This window comes from Callithrix jacchus, chromosome 8, assembly GCF_049354715.1.
Source record: "Callithrix jacchus isolate 240 chromosome 8, calJac240_pri, whole genome shotgun sequence".
NCBI lineage: Eukaryota > Metazoa > Chordata > Mammalia > Primates > Cebidae > Callithrix > Callithrix jacchus.
In genome coordinates this window covers 101,992,599-102,009,797 of record NC_133509.1, presented here as the reverse complement: position 1 = coordinate 102,009,797, position 17,199 = coordinate 101,992,599, and the positions used below count along the sequence as shown (strand labels likewise).

At 38.4% G+C, this 17,199-nt stretch overlaps 1 protein-coding gene across 50 annotated transcripts in view; it reads right to left on the bottom strand.

The window, feature by feature from the left end:
• Window positions 1-17,199, bottom strand: part of GPHN (gephyrin) — a 689,342-nt gene that overhangs the window by 140,279 nt on the left and 531,864 nt on the right. For all 50 annotated transcript variants that reach the window (XR_013521272.1, XM_078335184.1, XM_078335182.1 and 47 more), the window contains one exon: window positions 227-364. Coding sequence is in view for 49 of the 50 variants with exons in the window: in XM_078335184.1 (XP_078191310.1) it covers window positions 227-364 (138 nt within the window). In the remaining variant the exon portion in view is untranslated. The remainder of the gene's footprint in view (window positions 1-226; window positions 365-17,199) is intronic.

Sequence of the window (17,199 nt, the reverse complement as noted above, 5' to 3'; positions counted from 1 at the left end):
CATTTTTAAATGAAAAGGCGGTTTAATGGATTTCACTAAGTATACTGTTAAGGCTGGTCTTTAGCCATTTACTTATTGAGTAGAAATAAGAAGAAAAAGAATGATGATAATTGTGATAATGGTTAATAATCTTTCTTTTTCAGGGAAACTGTGCATTAATGTTACATTAATCTTATTTGAAAAAAAAATGAAGAAAAGAAAGGGCAATGGTCAACCATAATAGTACCTCGGTAATTGATGATTTCTGTTCCAAGCACCGGAGTCATCTCCAGGACTGTGATAAAGGCTTTGTCCATAGATGTCAGAGGAAAAGGAGACATGCGATGTCTTCTAGCCACCTTGGTGATATCGACAGCACTGTGACCTAAACAGTAAGATAATTAACGGAGAATATGATGCTGTAACACTGATTAAAAAGTGGCAATGACTTATAAATATTATAATTCCAAATACTAAATGTCCCCAAATGAAGATTATCAGGTAAGAAACTGTTTCTCCTGCCTCCAAAATATACCCCGCTCTGGTAATATTAAGTTATCAATCAAATAATGCATACATTAAAACTACCAATTTTATATCTCCAATCTCAACCTCTACCCTTAATTCTACATTTTTATATCATCCAACATGCATTTGGATGTGTAACCAGCAACTCAAACCTAAAATGTCCAGAAACAAACTCTTAATTCCCCATCCTCCAATTCCACCCATACAATGTCTTATTCTCTTGCAGTTTCTATTTCAGTAAATAGCAACTCCATTCTTCCAGTTATTAAGCTAGAACCTTGAAGGATCCTTGATTCTTATGTATATTTAAACTATCTTTGAAATATATCTTGCAACTGCTCATTACTCATCACTTCCAGTAATATTACAATAGTTGGAACCACCATTAATTTTCTGAAAAATTGAATAGCATCCTAACTGGTCTCTTTGCTTCTATCCTTGTTATACTTCAATTTATTCTACACACAGAAGTTAAAATGATTCTTTGAATCATTGAATTGTGCTAATGTCTGCTCATAGCTCTCTAATGACTTTCCATATCCCTAACAATAAAATCTCTGCTATAGCCTATAAGGCCCAACATATTATACCTCCCATTGTCCTCCTAACATTCCCTCTTTGTTTACTGTGCTCTAGTCATACTGGTCCCCTTCTTTTACTTGATCATGCCAAATTCATCTCTCCTCAGGGTCTTTGTACTTTGTGTTTCCTCTGCTTGAACCATTCTTCCCCAGATAGTCCCTCATTTCTCCATCTATCCATCACTTATTTCAGGTCTCTGTTCAAATATCACTTCATCAGAGAGAACACTGTTGAACACTCTATATGGAATAATATCTACCATCACTCTTTATTTCCCTTACCCTACTTTTCCTTTCTTCACAGCTATATACATACCCATGTACATCCATAATATGGATATTCATAACCATATATAATATGTAAATATAAATGTATATATTTATATTTGTTTATTGCCTTCCTCTTCTCAATAGAATATAAAGCTCTATGAGAGCAGCAACTTTCTCTTGTTTACTGATTTTGTCGACAATACCTAGAACAGTATCTGATACATATTAGCCAACAAAAAATAAATATTTGTTGAATAAATGCATAACTTATCCGAGTGGGAGCTGGACATAAAAAAATAAATGCATAATTTAATGATAAGAAGGAACTTCTTGGAGTATTATCTCTTTGTATGTAAATAACTTGGCCTTTTCCTTGGTGCCATAAAAGTCTATATCTCAAAGAGTTAACAGAAAGTAGTAACTATAAATACTGCTGCTTGGCTGTCCTAATTGTTATCCACAATCCCCTCTTTAGGTGGGTAGGAGTGGTCGTATGATATAATTCTGGCCAATCAGGGGTAGGAAGAAGTCCCTAGGGCAGGCTTCCTCTTACACATAAAAAGATAAAGAGATAAAGCCTTAAGAGAAAAAAGCTTTTACCCATCTACCTTTTTTCTACCTAGAACATGGCTACAGCAGGGAGCTGGGCTGACACTGGGGACTGGGAGGTGCTGTAGCCATTTTTGAACTATGAAGATGCAAGCCCATGCAGTGAGTATAGAAAGATAAGAAGAAAAAAAGAGTCCAAGTTCCTGATGACAATGTAGAGCTGCTGTAAAAACCCCAGAATGCCTGCCTCCAGACTTCAATATTGTGTAATACAGAAGCTCGCATTTATTTAAACCACTTTATAATGATTATATGTATCCTTCAGAAGATTGTGTTTCTGGTCATTGCAACTTATTAAATTTAGCACTTTATTCCAATCCCAGTGGCTGTTCCAGACGTGTTCAATGAATTGACTTAAAGGCACAACCCCAAAAGGTTTTCATTCTAAGACTAATGAGTGTCATAGGCACCTAAGATAAAGCTCCTTATACTATTAATATGCCATTTCTTCTCATGGTCAATCAAAATAACAAAATTTTTAAAGTTTAACAAACCTTGGAGATTTTTAGTGCTACACAGAATTTTCTATTCAAATTGTGGGTGAACACTTAAAAAAGGATTATATGTGATTTACCATTCACTTAAAATTGAAATATAAATTTATTTACAACTCATTTTCATTGAGGTCTTGACCTAGTCATTCAAATATATATATATATATAAATCATTGTTACAACCAGTGTAACTAGGCAGAATGAAAGAGATTGCTGCTTCTGCTTTTTATTCAGCTTTATGGGTCTCAGATCAGATTTTTTTTTTTTTTTTGCAATGGGCTGCACTTTAAGGTGTGAATTGGATATAATCTTACAAAAGCTGTCTTTTAAAAATGTTTAGTTTCTGAGAAGAAAATTTTACTTTTTAGTTATACAGATTTTATCTGTTGAATATGGTGCTTTGTAATAGGCATTTTCTTATTAAACAGCAAGTCTAACGATCAGTGATACACATATCCATTCGACAAATATTTACTGAGTGCACTTTATGAACCAGGAACACTTAGGGACTTGGGATACTGAGAGTAAAATATACCCTGCCATGAAGAATATTACAGCCAAGCAGAAAGGAGAGAAAGAGAAAGAGAAAAAGAAAGGATGGAAGGAAAGAAGAAAGAAACAAAGGGTAGTAAACCATTTGATGGTTCTGTAAGTTGTAGATTGGTTGTCCTGTCCTGTCCTATTCTATGTTCCAGGATACATGTGCAGGATGTGCAGGTTTGTTATACAGGTAAACTTGTGTCATGGTGGTTTGCTGCACAGATCAACCCATTACCTAGGTATTAAGCCCAGCTATTCTTTCTGATGCTCTCCTTCCCTGAAACCCCAACAGGGCCCAGTGTGTGCTGTTGCCCACCCCGCCATGTGTCCATGTGTTCTCATTGTTCAGCTCCCACATAAGTGAGAACCTACAGTGTTTGGTTTTCTATTCCTGTGTTAGTTTACTGAGGATAATGGCTTCCAGCTCCCTCCATGTCACTGCAAAAGACATTATCTCATTCCCTTTTATGGTTGCATAGTATTTCATGGTGTATCCAGTCTGTCATTGATAGATATTTGGGTTGATTCCACATCTTTGCTATTGTAAATAGTATTGCAGTGAGCATACGTATGCATGTATCTTTATAATATAATGATTTATATTCCTTTGGGTTTATACCCAGTATTGAGATTGCTGGATCAAATGGTAATTCTGGTTCTAGGTCTTTGAGGGATCACCACACTGTCTTCCACAATGGTTGAACTACCAATAGTGTAAAAGTGTTCCTATTTCTCCACAGCCTTGCCAGCATCTGTTGTTTCTTGACCTTTTAATAATTACCATTCTGACTGGCATGAGATGGTATCTCATTGTGGTTTTGATTTGCATTTCTCTAATGATCAGGGATGTTGAGCTTTTTTTCATGTTTGTTGGCTGCATGTATGTCTTCTTTTGAGAAGTGTCTGTTCACATCCTTTGCCCACTTTCAAATTGGGTTTTTTCTTGTAAATTTGTTGAAGTTCCTTGTAGATTCTAGGTATTACACCTTTGTCTGATGGATAGATTGCAAAAATTTTCTCCCATTCTGAGTTTGTCTGTTCACTCTGATGACAGTTTCTTTTGCTATGCAGAAGCTCTTTAGTTTAATTAGGTCCCATTTGTCAATTTTTGCTTTTGTTAAATTGCTTTTAACGTTTTGTCATGAAATCTTTGTCCATGTCAATGTCCTGAATGGTATTGCTTAGATTTTCTTCTAGGGTTTGTCTAGTTTTGGGTTTTACATTTAACTCTTTAATCCATATTGGGTTAACTTTTATATAACGTGTAAGGAAGGTGTCCAGTTTCAATTTTCTGCATATGGCTAGCCAGTTCTACCCAGACCATTTATTAAACAGTGAATCCTTTCACCATTGCTTTCTTTTGTCAGGTTTGTTGAAGATCACATGGCTGTACATGTGCAGTCTTATTTTTGAGTTCTATATTCTGTTCCATTGGTCTATGTGTCTGTTTTTGTACTACTAGCAAGATGTTTGGTTAGCCTTGTAGTTGAGTTTGAAGTTGGGTAGCGTGATGCCTTCAGCTCTGTTCTTTTTGCTTAGGACCGTCTTCACTATATAGGCTCTTTTTTGGTTCCATATGAATTTTAAAGTAGTTTTTTCTAATTCTGTGAAAAATGTCAAGGGTAGTTTATGGGAATGGCATTGAATTTATAAATTACTTTGGGCAGTATAGCCATTTTCATGATATTGATTTTTCCCATCCATGAGCATGGAATGTTTTTCTATTTGTTTTTGTCCTCTCTGATTTCCTTGAGCAGTGATTTGTAGTTCTTCTTGAAGAGGTCCTTCACTTCTCTTGTTAGCTTATTCCTAGGTACTTTATTCTCTTTGTAGCAATTGTGAATGGGAATTCACTCATGATTTGGTTCTCTGCTTGTCTACTGCTGGTGTATAGGCATGCTTGTGATTTTTGCACACTGATTTTGTACTTTGCTGAAGGTGCTTATAAGCTTCAGAAGCTTTTGGGCTGACATGATGGGGTTTTCAAATATAGGAGTATGTCATCTGCAAACAGAGACAGCTTGATTTCCCTCTCTTTCTATCTGAATATTTTATTTATTTATCTTGCTTGATTGTCCTGGCCAGAACTTCCAATACTATGTTGAACAGGAGTGGTGAGAGAAGACATCCTTGTCTTGTGCTAATTTTCAAGGGAAATGCTTTGAGCTTTTTCCATTTTGAGGTATGTTCCATTAATATCTAGTTTATTCAAAGTTTTTAACATGAAGGGAAGTTGAATTTTATCAAAGGCCTTTTCTGTGTCTGTTGAGATAATCATGTGGTTTTTGTCTTTAGTTCTGTTTATGTGATGAATCATCTTGGGGATGAAGTCATCTTGATCACGGTGGATAAGCTTTTTGATGTGCTGCTGGATTCAGTTTGTCAGTATTTTATTGAGGATTTTCTGCATCAGTGTTCATTAGGGATATTGGCCTGAAGTTTTCTTTTTTGTTGTATCTCTGCCAGGTTTTGGTATCAGAATGTTGCTGGCCTTTTCAATTGTCCGCATTTTCAATTGTTTGGAATAGTTTCAGAAAGAATAGTACCAGCTACTCTTTGCATCTCTGGATGAATTCAGCTGTAAATCTGTCTGGTCTGGGCTTTTCTTGGTTGGTAGGCTATTTATTACTGCCTCAATTTCAGAACTTGTTATTGTCTATTCAGGGATTCAACTTCTTTCTGGTTAGGTCTTGGGAGGGTGTGTGTGTCCAGGACTTTACCCATTTCTTCTAGATTTTCCAGTTTATCTGAGGTGTTTATAGTATTCTCTGATGGTTGTTCATAGTTCTGTGTGGTCAGTGGTGATAGTCCCTTTATCATTTTTTATTGTGTCTATTTGATTCTTCTCTACTTCCTTCTTTATTAATCTGGCTAGTGGTCTATTTTATAAATTTTTTTCAAAACAAAAACAAAAACAGCTCCTAGAATCATTGATTTTTTTTTAAGGGTTTTTCCTATCTCCGTCTCCTTCAGTTTTGCTCTGATCTTGGTTATTTCTCATCTTTTGCTAGCTTTGGGTTTTTGTTTGTTTGTTTTTTTTTTCTCTTAGTTCTCTAGTTCTTTTAGTTGTGATATTAGGATGTCAATTTGAGATCTTTTTAGCTTTCTGATGTGGGCATTTAGTGCTATAATTTTCCCTCTTAACATTGCTTTAGCTGTATCCCAGAGGTTCTGGTATGATGTTTCTTTATTCTCATTGGCTTCAAAGAACTTCTTGATTTCTGCTTTGATTTCATTATTTACCCAGGAGTCATTCAGGAGCAGGTTGTTTAATTTCCACACGGTTGTGTGGTTTTGAGTGAGTTTCTTAACCTTGAGTTCTAATTTAATTGCACTATGGTCTGAGAGACTGTTTCTTATAATTTCAGTTTGGCATTTGCTAGAAGTGTTTTACTGCCAATTATGTGATCTTTTTAGGAGTAAGTACCATGTGGCACAAAGAAGAATATATATTCTGTTGTTTTTGGGTGGAGAGTTCTGTAGATATATGTCAGGTCTACTTGATCCAGAGTTCAGTTCAGTTCCTGAATATCTTTGTTAATTATCTGTCTCGATAATTTAATGTTGACAGTGCAATATTAAAGCCTCCCACTATTATTGTGTGGGAGTCTAAGTACCTTTATAGGTCTCTAAGAACTTGTTTTATGAATCTGGGTCCTCTTGTTTATTTAGGATAGTTAGCACTTCTTGTTGAATTAAGCCCTTTACCATTATGTAATGCCCTTGTCTTTTTTGATACATATTTTTTGGTTTAATGTCTGTTTTGTAAGACTTTAACACTAGGATTGCAACTCGTTTTTTTCTGCTTTCCATTTGCTTGGTAAATTTTCCTCCATGTCTTTATTTTGAGCCTATGTATGTCTTTGCACATGAGACGGGTCTCTTGAATACAGTACACTGATGGGTCTTGACGCTTTATCCAGCTTACCATTCTATGTTTTTCAATTGGGAGCATTTAGCCCATTTACATTGAAGGTTAATATATGTGTGAATTTGATTCTGTTATCATAATGTAAGCTGGTTATTTTGCAAAGCTGTTGATGTAGTTGCTTCATAGTGTCATTGGTTTGTGTACTTTAGTGTGGTTTTGTAGTGGTTGATAGTGATTTTTTCTTTCCATATTTAGTGTTTCCTTCAGGAGCTCCTGCAAGGCAGACCCACTAGTGACAAATTCCCTCAGGATTTGCTTTTCTGAAAAGGTTTTTATTTCTCCTTTGCTTATGAAGTTTAGTTTGGCTGGTTATGAAATTCTTGATTGGAAATTATTTTCTTTAAGAATATTGAATATTGGCCCCCAATCTCTTCTGGCTTATAGGGTTTCTGCTGAGAGGTCCACTGTTAGTCTGATGGGCTTCCCTTTATAGGTGACCAGGCCTTTGTCTCTGGCTGCCCTTAACACCTTTTCCTTCATTTTGACCTTGGAGAATCTGTGATTATGTATCTTGGAGATGATCTTTCTTCTCATGGAGTATCTTACTATGGTTCTCTGGATTTCCTGAATTTGAGTGTTTGCCTATCTTGCTAGGTTGGAGAAGTTCTCCTCAATGATATCCTGATGTACATTTTCTAACTTGGTTCCATTCTCCCATCTCTTTCAGGTGCCCCAATTAGTTGTAGGTTTTTTTGTTTTTTTTTTTTTACATAATCCCACAGTTCTCATAGGTTTTGTTCATTCCTTTTCATTCTTTTTTTCTAATCTTGTCTGTCTTATTGGAGCAAGATAGTCTTCAAGCTCTGAAATTCTTTCCTCCCCTTAGTCTATCTAGCTATTGATACTTATGGTTGCATTATAAAGTTCTTGTGTTGTGTTTTCCAGCTCCATCAGGCCATTTATTTTCCTCTCTAAACTGGCAGACTGGAGCTGAGTGATGGCAGCTGTCTCTCCCCCCAAGAACTCAGCTGTCTTAGGCAGCAGGCAGTCACAGTGATGGCATCTGCCCCTCCCCCTGGGAGCTCAGTCATCTTTGACAGCAGGCAGCTACAGTGATGGCAGTGCCCTTCCCCTGGGAACTTGGTAGTCTTAGGCAGTCTCCATATGAGTGGCTTCCAAAAATCTGCAGTTTTGTGCTTGGGAACCAACACCCTGGTGGTGTGGGCTGATGAGGAGGTCTCCTGATCTGTGAGTTGCACAGACACATGGAAAAAGCAGGGTTCCCCAGGTGGGGTAGCACAATCACTCACTACCTCCCTTGGTGGGGTATGGGAATTCTCTTTCCCCTCTGTGGATCCTGGGTTGGCTGTCACTCCATCCTGCTTTTCCTCATTCATCATGGGTTGTACCAACTGCCTAGTCAGTCCCAGTGAGAGAACCTGGATACCTCAGATGTTGGTGCAGGATTTACTTGCTGATTTCGTTCTTCCTGGTGGGAGCCTCCAACCATAGCTGTTTTTAGATGGCCATCTTGGCTGCTTCTTGTTTTGTTTCTTTCTTGTTGTTTGGAAATTGCAGTATGGGTATGTACTAGAAGGAATAATCTCTTCCATCTCTAAAGTAATGTTATACCTTGTTTGTATTTGTCTTTTGGTAGCTATCACTCTCCATCTTATGCTGTAGATATTTAAATATTTGCCTTACCTCTGCTACTAGATGGCAAAGCCTATGTATTATTAATCTTTGTATTCTCTGCCACTTTTAGAATAGTGCCTTCCTTAAAGTAGATATTCAGTAAATACTTGGGGTGTTTAATGAATGACAAATGTTTTAAACAAAGTCCAAAGTTGGGAAGGAAAAAGCAAAGTGGTGCTTTCTGCTATTTACTTCTTTAAGCAACTGAAAATTTATAAAGTCTTTGTCACAAACTGACTACCTCCCTGGAAAAATAATTCCAACATTTTTATAGACCTATAGCATAAACATTTTATTTATTTTAAAACTTATTTTTAATTGACAAAAATTTTATATATGTATGGTATATATCATGGTGTTTTGAGATATGTATATGTTGTGGAATAACTAAATTGAAGAAATTAACATACTTTGGTGCTATTGGATTAATAAAGGTCCTTGGTTAAACTATTTGCATGTGAACACAGGGGCCTTTGGACATATAATACATTAACTAAAAGGAATGTCTCACAGGAGGAGTATTGTAATTCTCTGGTACATCAGCAGGTAGGGTTGTGTGTGCATGCATGTGTGTGTTTTCAACAAGTATTAATTGAGCACCTTTTCATGTGCCACAAGGTTTCTTCCCACTCAGTACTCACCCAAAATTATACAGTAATTAGCTACTTCCCCAATAAAAAACCTACTTAGGCTGGGCATGGTGGCTCATGTCTGTAATCCCAGCACTTTGGGAGGCCAAGGTGGGTGGATCACTGGAGGTTGGGAGTTTGAGACCAGCCTGACCAACATGGAGAAACCCCATCTCTACTAAAAATACAAAATTAGCCAGGTGTGGTGGCGCATACCTGTAATCCCAGCTACTCAGGAGGCTGAGGCAGGAGAATCGCTTGAACCCGGGAGGCGAATGTTGTGGTGAACCGAGATCACACCATTGCACTCCAGCCTGGGCATCAAGAGCGAAACTCCATCTCAAAACAAAAACAAAAACAAAAACAAAAATACCTACTTCACCAATAGCTATTTCACCTATTAAAAAGGGTTAACTTGGTCCTATAAAAAAAAGAAAAAAAGTGTTTGTCACTTACTTTCTCTACAAAATAATAAAATGAATGAAAGAAATAACAGTTGCTCTTTTTAAGTAAAAGGAGAAACTACATATTATCAGTAACACACCCAGTTCTGTTTTATCTCTTACCACATGCAGGACAATTATGTGTCCATATGATTCTATTTAGCAAAAGATTGTAGCTAAAATAACTTTGAAAACCATTGATCTAGGTGATCCATTGTTCTCATTTTCAAATCAAAAGTGGATAAACCATGCTCCCCGGCCAGTACCAGGTACATATCCAGGCTAGCATCTGGAGGCTTAGGCTAAGAACGCATAGCATGCAAATAAATGTATAGTCTTATGGAGGCCTCCCAAGGGCTGAAATCAAAACTTTAGAATGGCTTTAATACTAACAATTTACTTAAGAAAAGTAAACCAATTGCAGATGACTGCTGTCAGTTTAGATGTTATAATTTGGCTTGTCACTCCTAGCTCATTTCAGATAGCTACAGTGAGGAAGATGTTTAGATTCCCTCCCCTATATAGTTTTACAAGTCATACATTTCCAAAATAAATCTTGTAAGCAAATAGTTGTTTCTTTTCTTCTTTTTCTGTTTCCAGTTTTAAAAGAAATACAATTTCAACTATTTTCTGAAGTTGATACTAGTGATTTACAAGGAGCTTCAAAATTAAAGCTTCTGAACTTTAAGAACAGTTGTCACAGACATCTCTTACTTTGTGAATTACAAACCCAAAGAACTTCTTACTGCTTTCTGCCATTAGAAAACTCAATCAGCAGGAAAAAGGACCAAAAAAAAAAATGTTGACTGTTTCTCTTGCTTATTGTGACTGTGGAACAGAAGTCTGATAGAAGAGAAAAACTAACAAAAAAGTATGCACTTTTTCCTCTTGAAGGACAGGTGAATTATTGCCTAGCAGCCAGAAGCCCATAAAATCCATTTAGGCAGAAATAGAAAAGGAAGGAATGAAAAGTTTTTAAAAAGGTAAGAAGGTTATAAAGAAAAAGAAGTTTTATTTTTGGATAGAGAAAATAGTTTCCTATAAAGCAAACTGGCTGGGGGTGGTGGCTCATGCCTATAATCCCAGCACTTTGGGAGGCCGAGGCGGGTGGATCACTAGGTCAAGAGATCGAGACCATCCTGGTCAACAAGGTGAAACCCCGTCTCTACTAAAAATACAAAAATTAGCTGGGCATGGTGGTGGGTGCCTGTAGTCCCAGCTACTTGGGAGGCTGAGGCAGGAGAATTGCTTGAACCCAGAAGGCGGAGGTTGCGGTGAGCCGAGATCGTGCCATTGCACTCCAGTCTGGGTAACAACAGTGAAACTCCGTCTCAAAAAAAAAAAAAAAAAAAGATTACCAATGGTCACAAAGAGAATCTGTGAGGGCATTAGCTTTATTAAACTCATATGTATTACAAAACTTAACAAATATATGAAGATACATGCCCCCCTGAGAAGATCATAGTGTTCAAGGGAATACTCATTTTAATTTACAACAGTAGAATCACCTGATGGTATCTTTGTTACTGTTAATTTGAGGGTAGATTAGCTAGTTTGGTAAAAATAAACTACAAAGTACTTTAGGATATAAGAATTTTATTTGGCCGGGCGTGGTGGCTCAAGCCTGTAATCCCAGCACTTTGGGAGGCTGAGGCAGGTGGATCACGAGGTCGAGAGATCGAGACCAACCTGGTCAACATGGTGAAACCCCATCTCTACTAAAAATACAAAAAAATTAGCTGGGCACGGTGGCGCGTGCCTGTAATCCCAGCTACTCAGGAGGCTGAGGCAGGAGAATTGCCTGAACCCAGGAGGCGGAGGTTGTGGTGAGCCGAGATTGCGCCATCGCACTCCAGCCTGGGTAACAAGAGCGAAACTCCGTCTCAAAAAAAAAAAAAGAAAAGAAAAAAGAGTTTTATTTGAGAGCTGGGGCAGAGGAAGGGGAGGGAGTCTAGACATCTTCCCCACCCACTATAGCTGTCTGAACTGAGTTACATGGCTAAGAGCTACAGACTGAATTATTATAACATCTAAACTGAGAGCATTCCTCTGCAATGGGTTTACTTTTAAGTAGATTTATAGAATGGAAGCTATCCTTCAGTGGGTATGAATTGATGCTACAGGTTTCTCTAATAAGCCTACATTTCCATAAGTACAACTTATCTCTTATATTTTCTAGTTCAGTCCAGAGATGGGGGTTGAGTATATTTTAGTTCAGAATTTTTGCAGGGAAAACAATAATGTTACTTAGATTTCCTACCTCCCATGAGGCAGTTACAATCACTGAAAAGTCTATAATAAGAACTCAGTGCAAAATGAATAGGGGTTCACTCAGGACTGTCATCATCAAAGACATGGTTAAATACTAATGCCACTATGACGTAGAAAGCCTCCAAAAGGTCACAGAAAGTACAAATGGATTCCTTTTTACTGAGCAGAGTAACAATGTAGATCTTTGTTATGTAGCAGTAACCTTTTGTTGGGCATGGTCATCTTGAAATGGAGCTATTTATACCAATAAAATTATTTTTCTCAGTTAAAATGCATCCTTCTAAAGCAGTCAGTTCTTAATATATAATGATTCATCCTATTTTTGAGACGAGGTCTGGCTTTGTTGCCCGTGCTGGAGTGCAGTTGCATGATCATGGCTCTCTGTAACCTTGACCTAGGGCTCAAGTGATCCTCCTGTCTCACCATATCCAATAGCTGGGACCACAGATGCATGCCACCATACCTGGCTAATTTTTTAATGTTTTTGCACAAATGGGGTCTCCCTATGTTGTTCAGGCTGGTCTTAAACCCTCAGCCTCCCAAAGTGTTAGGATTACAGGTGTGAGCCACCATGCCTGGCCTTCCCTGAAAATCCATTTTAAAAATTAAAAGTAAATGCGCTGGGTGCAGTGGCTCATGCCTATAATCCTAACACTTTGAGAGGCTGAGATAGGTGGATTACCTGAACTCAGAGGAGTTTGAGATCACCCTGGGCAACATGGTGAAACCCCATCTTGATTAAAATACCAAAAATTAGCCAGCAGAAGCCTGTAGGTCCAGCTTCTCCAAAGGCTGAGGCACGAGAATTACTTGAACTTGGGAGGTGGAGGTTGCTGTGAACCGAGATTACACCACTGTACTCAAGCCTGAGTGACAGAGCAAGACTCTGTCTCAAAAAACAAAATAAAATAAATGAAGAAAAGTTGTCTTTGATCATAAAAGAGAACATAGCACAAACAAGATGTTCAAGTAGGTTCTTCTTGATTACATTCAGAACCTCAAGAAAAAACTTTATTTTTCAAAACAAGCAGTGGAAAAGCTCCCTAAACTACGTAAAGTATAAATCATTATTCATCTTTGGAGATACTGCAAATATCAGGAGACTTGTTCTGTTCTTATTAATATTATTGCCTCTATTTCAGACAGTATTTGCAGCTTGAATTCCTCGTATTTCTATTTCTTAGATCTTTCTGAAGAGCATACCACCTAAGATAATAAATATCTTTCCTAGGAAACGTAAAGAGCAAACACAGATGACAGTAGTATGGTTAGCTTAAACAGTTAGGGCCCTTGGTAATTCAAAGAATGCATGGCTCAGATATGCAAAGCATTCAGACTTTCATATAAATCTCTCCAATTAGGAGAAAGTGGTTCCAAAGCTTTAGGGAAACAATGGTAGAGTTTGTAGGCTCAGGACTACAGGGCACTTTATACATCTGAAAATAATTTTCATATTGTCTTCAGTCTAATAGTTTCTCAAGTTTTTCTACTTGCTTATTTAAACAAGGAGCCTCATAGCATTTCTGACAAACCCTAAAATGTATAGCTTAAAGAATTATTATTTACTAGGGCTGAATAACAAATATGTAAGTTCTCCTGGTATTTCTGTACATAAAGATGATAAAGTAGGCATTCTGTCACAAAAATGTTAGCTTCATAATTTATATGAATAGTTGATTATCACACACAGGATAAACTTTCAGTTCCTTAGAATAGTGTATAAAACCCTTTGCTTCCTTTCAGCTTCATCTCTCATTATTCCATCACTCAGAAAATTGATAATATTATAGATAACAGAGTACAGTGTACTATTTCACATTTCTCTGCCATAGCATATTATGCGCTTCTTGTCTAGCTTTTCTCTCCTTTTATTTTCCAGGGAAATTACAACTCTTCCTTCACAACTTTTTTCAGTAAGAAAGTGCTCAAATAATGATAGGAACATGTCAAAAGGGTCTTGGAACAAGACTGAAGAGCTCCCTTTGGGTAAACCTGATACAAGTTTATCATCAAATTAGAATAGCAACAGATTTTAATCTATTTAATAAAATAAAATAAGAATCTATGAACATATACTAAATATAAAAATGATTTAAATATATATGTTTTTAATTGTGACAGAAAGTCTGCGTCACAGCTGAGTCAAGGGAGAAGCAAACCCAGATTTTAGGGTTTGGTCTTTATTAATAATATGTAATATTATGAGGTATCCAAGTCTAGAAATCACCTTGCCAGTCTGTACAGGATTCTGTATGGAGATGAAATCTGGGGTTTCTAAAGTTAAAAATTCAGGCCTTGGAAATGGTTTAGATTTACCTGAGCTTATTTTAAAAAGAAAGAAAGGGAGGGAGAGAGACACACCCAGAGAGAGAGAGAGAGAGAGAGAGAGAGAGAAAGAGAGAGAGAGAGAAAGAGAGAGAGAGAGAGAGAGAGAGAAAGACAGAGAGAAACAGAGACAGAGAGACAGATGAGACAGACACAGAGAGAGAGACAGGGAGGAGTAAGGAGGTACTCAAGAAATAATTACACATATTTTATAATATGTTTGATGCCATAAACAGGGGCTGGGGTATCCTTTTAAAATAACAACAACAACAACAGCAGCAGCAGCAGCAGCACTCATGGATTTCTAGAAAATAAGATGTTATTACATATAGGTTTACATCAACTGGCTCTCACTATACCTTAAGAGAGTCAGAAAAGTGCCAGTTAACAACAGAAGAAAACACTAGCTAACATGTCTTGGGGAAAACATATGTCTTCTCAAATATTGGTGAATTCTACTTCACCTGAAAAGAAGTAAGAAAAAGAAAAAATACAAACAAAACGAAACAAACACACACAGGCCAAAGCATCGTTTCTGGAAATATTAAGTGAGTATTATTTTTTAGAAAGTGTTTTTATTTTGGGAAAATATTAATAAGATCCAGGGTAGAGCTATGACGCCTTTCCCACTTTGAAAATATGCTGGCCTGAGAATAAATTCTTCCTTATAACAGAAGGTCAACTGTTACATGAAGAAATACTGAAATCAGAAAATCACCACTTGGCAACCGTCTAGTAATAATTTGTTCAGGGAAAAATCATCAGTTGATGCTAAGACTAGAAGGTAAAAGCCTCAAGAAAAACAAAATAACATATTTATCTGCTCTCAAAATATATTGATACAAGATACTTATTAACTGTACTTATTAACAACAGTGGTAAAATTTGGCAGACACCCTTTTAGCCAAGTAATCAAAGTTAACATCACCAGCAATAGGATAAACTGACGTAAGGCCCCTGGTAAGATGCACTGAGAAAGATACAACATCGCATTTGAGATATTCCTGACCAAATGTATAACCAGAATTGAACCATTAGGAAACCTCAGAAAAATATAAATTTGAGGGACACGGCACAAAATAACTGACCTATTTGCTTAAAAAATATAAAGGTAATGAAAGACAAAGAAAGACAAAGTTGAGAGCTAATTGAAGATGGCGCTGTGAGAACAACCCAGGATTGGAGTTCTTGTTGTGTCTGCGGAGAGGTGAGTCTGAGCTGCATTTCCAGACTGATCTTTGTTGCTCACGGAACGGGGAAATTCCCAAGTGAAGAGGAGACGCGGGACGCCAGGCAGATATTATGCCTGGCGAAGCCGGCAGCCGGGGTGGCGGCGGCCGGCCTTACCCAGCGCTCCACACAGGGCGCACTTGTCCGGGTGCCCCGTTGAACCGGCAACTGGAGACGTGAGAGGGCTGGACTTGAGACTGAGCTAGACTTCAACAGTGGGTCAGCCCAGGGGATTGCAGGAACAGAGCGTTAGGATTGGCCCAGTGGGACGAACAAAACCGCGATTTCAAACAAGCCCCGTGCAGACAGCCCGAGACGCTCTGAGGGGGAGGGGCGGCCACCATTACCTAAGTAACCCGCCCCAACTGAGATATACGCCCATTGCTGACGCAGCCAGCCGTTGCCGAGGCAACCCGTCCCTACTGAGATACACGCCCACTGCTGATGCAGCCAGCCGTTGCCGAGGCAACCCGTCCCTACTGAGATACACGCCCACTGCTGACGCAGCCTGCTGTCGCCGAGGCAACCCGCTACAACAGAGAGACTCTGCCGTAGGGCGTCGCGGAGAACAGCAGAACAGCGGAGCCAGGGCGAGCCTCACAACAGCAGGGCAAAGCCTCGGCAGGCAAACAGTGGCTAGTCTGCATCCTAGCTGGGCAGGACCTCAACGGACATCCAAAAATAAAGCCCAAACCCCTCAACACAGCATTTGAGAAAAAAAAGGGTTTTTTTAATGAGCTCTGTTGCAGCAGAATCAAACATAGCAGCCTAACAGCCCTGAATGAACAACACAGCTCACAGCTCAGCAATTAAACCCCTATAAAGTACAAACTGTCTCCTCAAGCAGCTCCCTGACCCCTCTATATCCAAAAGACTGACATTAGGCAGGCACCATCCTGGGACAAAGATAGCAGAAAAAGAAACTGGTAGCATCCCTCGCTGTGCCACAGCTGCTAGAGGTGCACCCCAGACAAGCAGGGTCTGGAGCGGACCTCAGCACTTGTACAGCGAAGGGGCTAGACTGGTAGAAGGAAAACCAAGCAACAGAAATACTTCATCATCAACATTCAGGGTGTCCACTCAGAGACCCAATCGAAAAGTCAGCAACTACGCAGACGACCAGCGGACAAATCCGCAAAGATGGGAAGAAACCAGCGCAAAAAGGAGGAAAACACCCCCCGAAACCAGAACACCTCGCCTCCTAGAAAGGACCAAAACTCCTCACCAGCAAGGGAACAAAGCTGGACGGAGAATGACTGTGACGAAATGACGGAATTAGACTTCAGAAGATGGATAATGAGAAACTTTGGTGAGCTAAAAGATCATGTATTAAATCAATGCAAAGAAACTAAGAACCTTGAGAAAAGATTTGAAAAAAGATTTGAGGAAATGATAACAAGAATGGATAACTTAGAGAGGAATATGAATGAATTAAAGGAGCTGAGAAACACAATACGAGAACTTCGCGAAGCATGCACAAGTTTCAATAGCCGAATTGACCAAGCAGAAGAAAGAATATCTGAAGTTGAAGACCAACTCAATGAAATAAAACGAGAAACCAAGACTAGAGAAAAAAACGCAAAAAGGAATGAACAAAGTCTCCAAGAAATGTGGGACTATGTGAAAAGACCTAACCTACGTTTGATAGGTGTACCAGAAGGGGACGAAGAGAATGAATCCAAGCTGGAAAATACTCTTCAGGACATCATCCAGGAAAATTTCCCCCACCTAGCA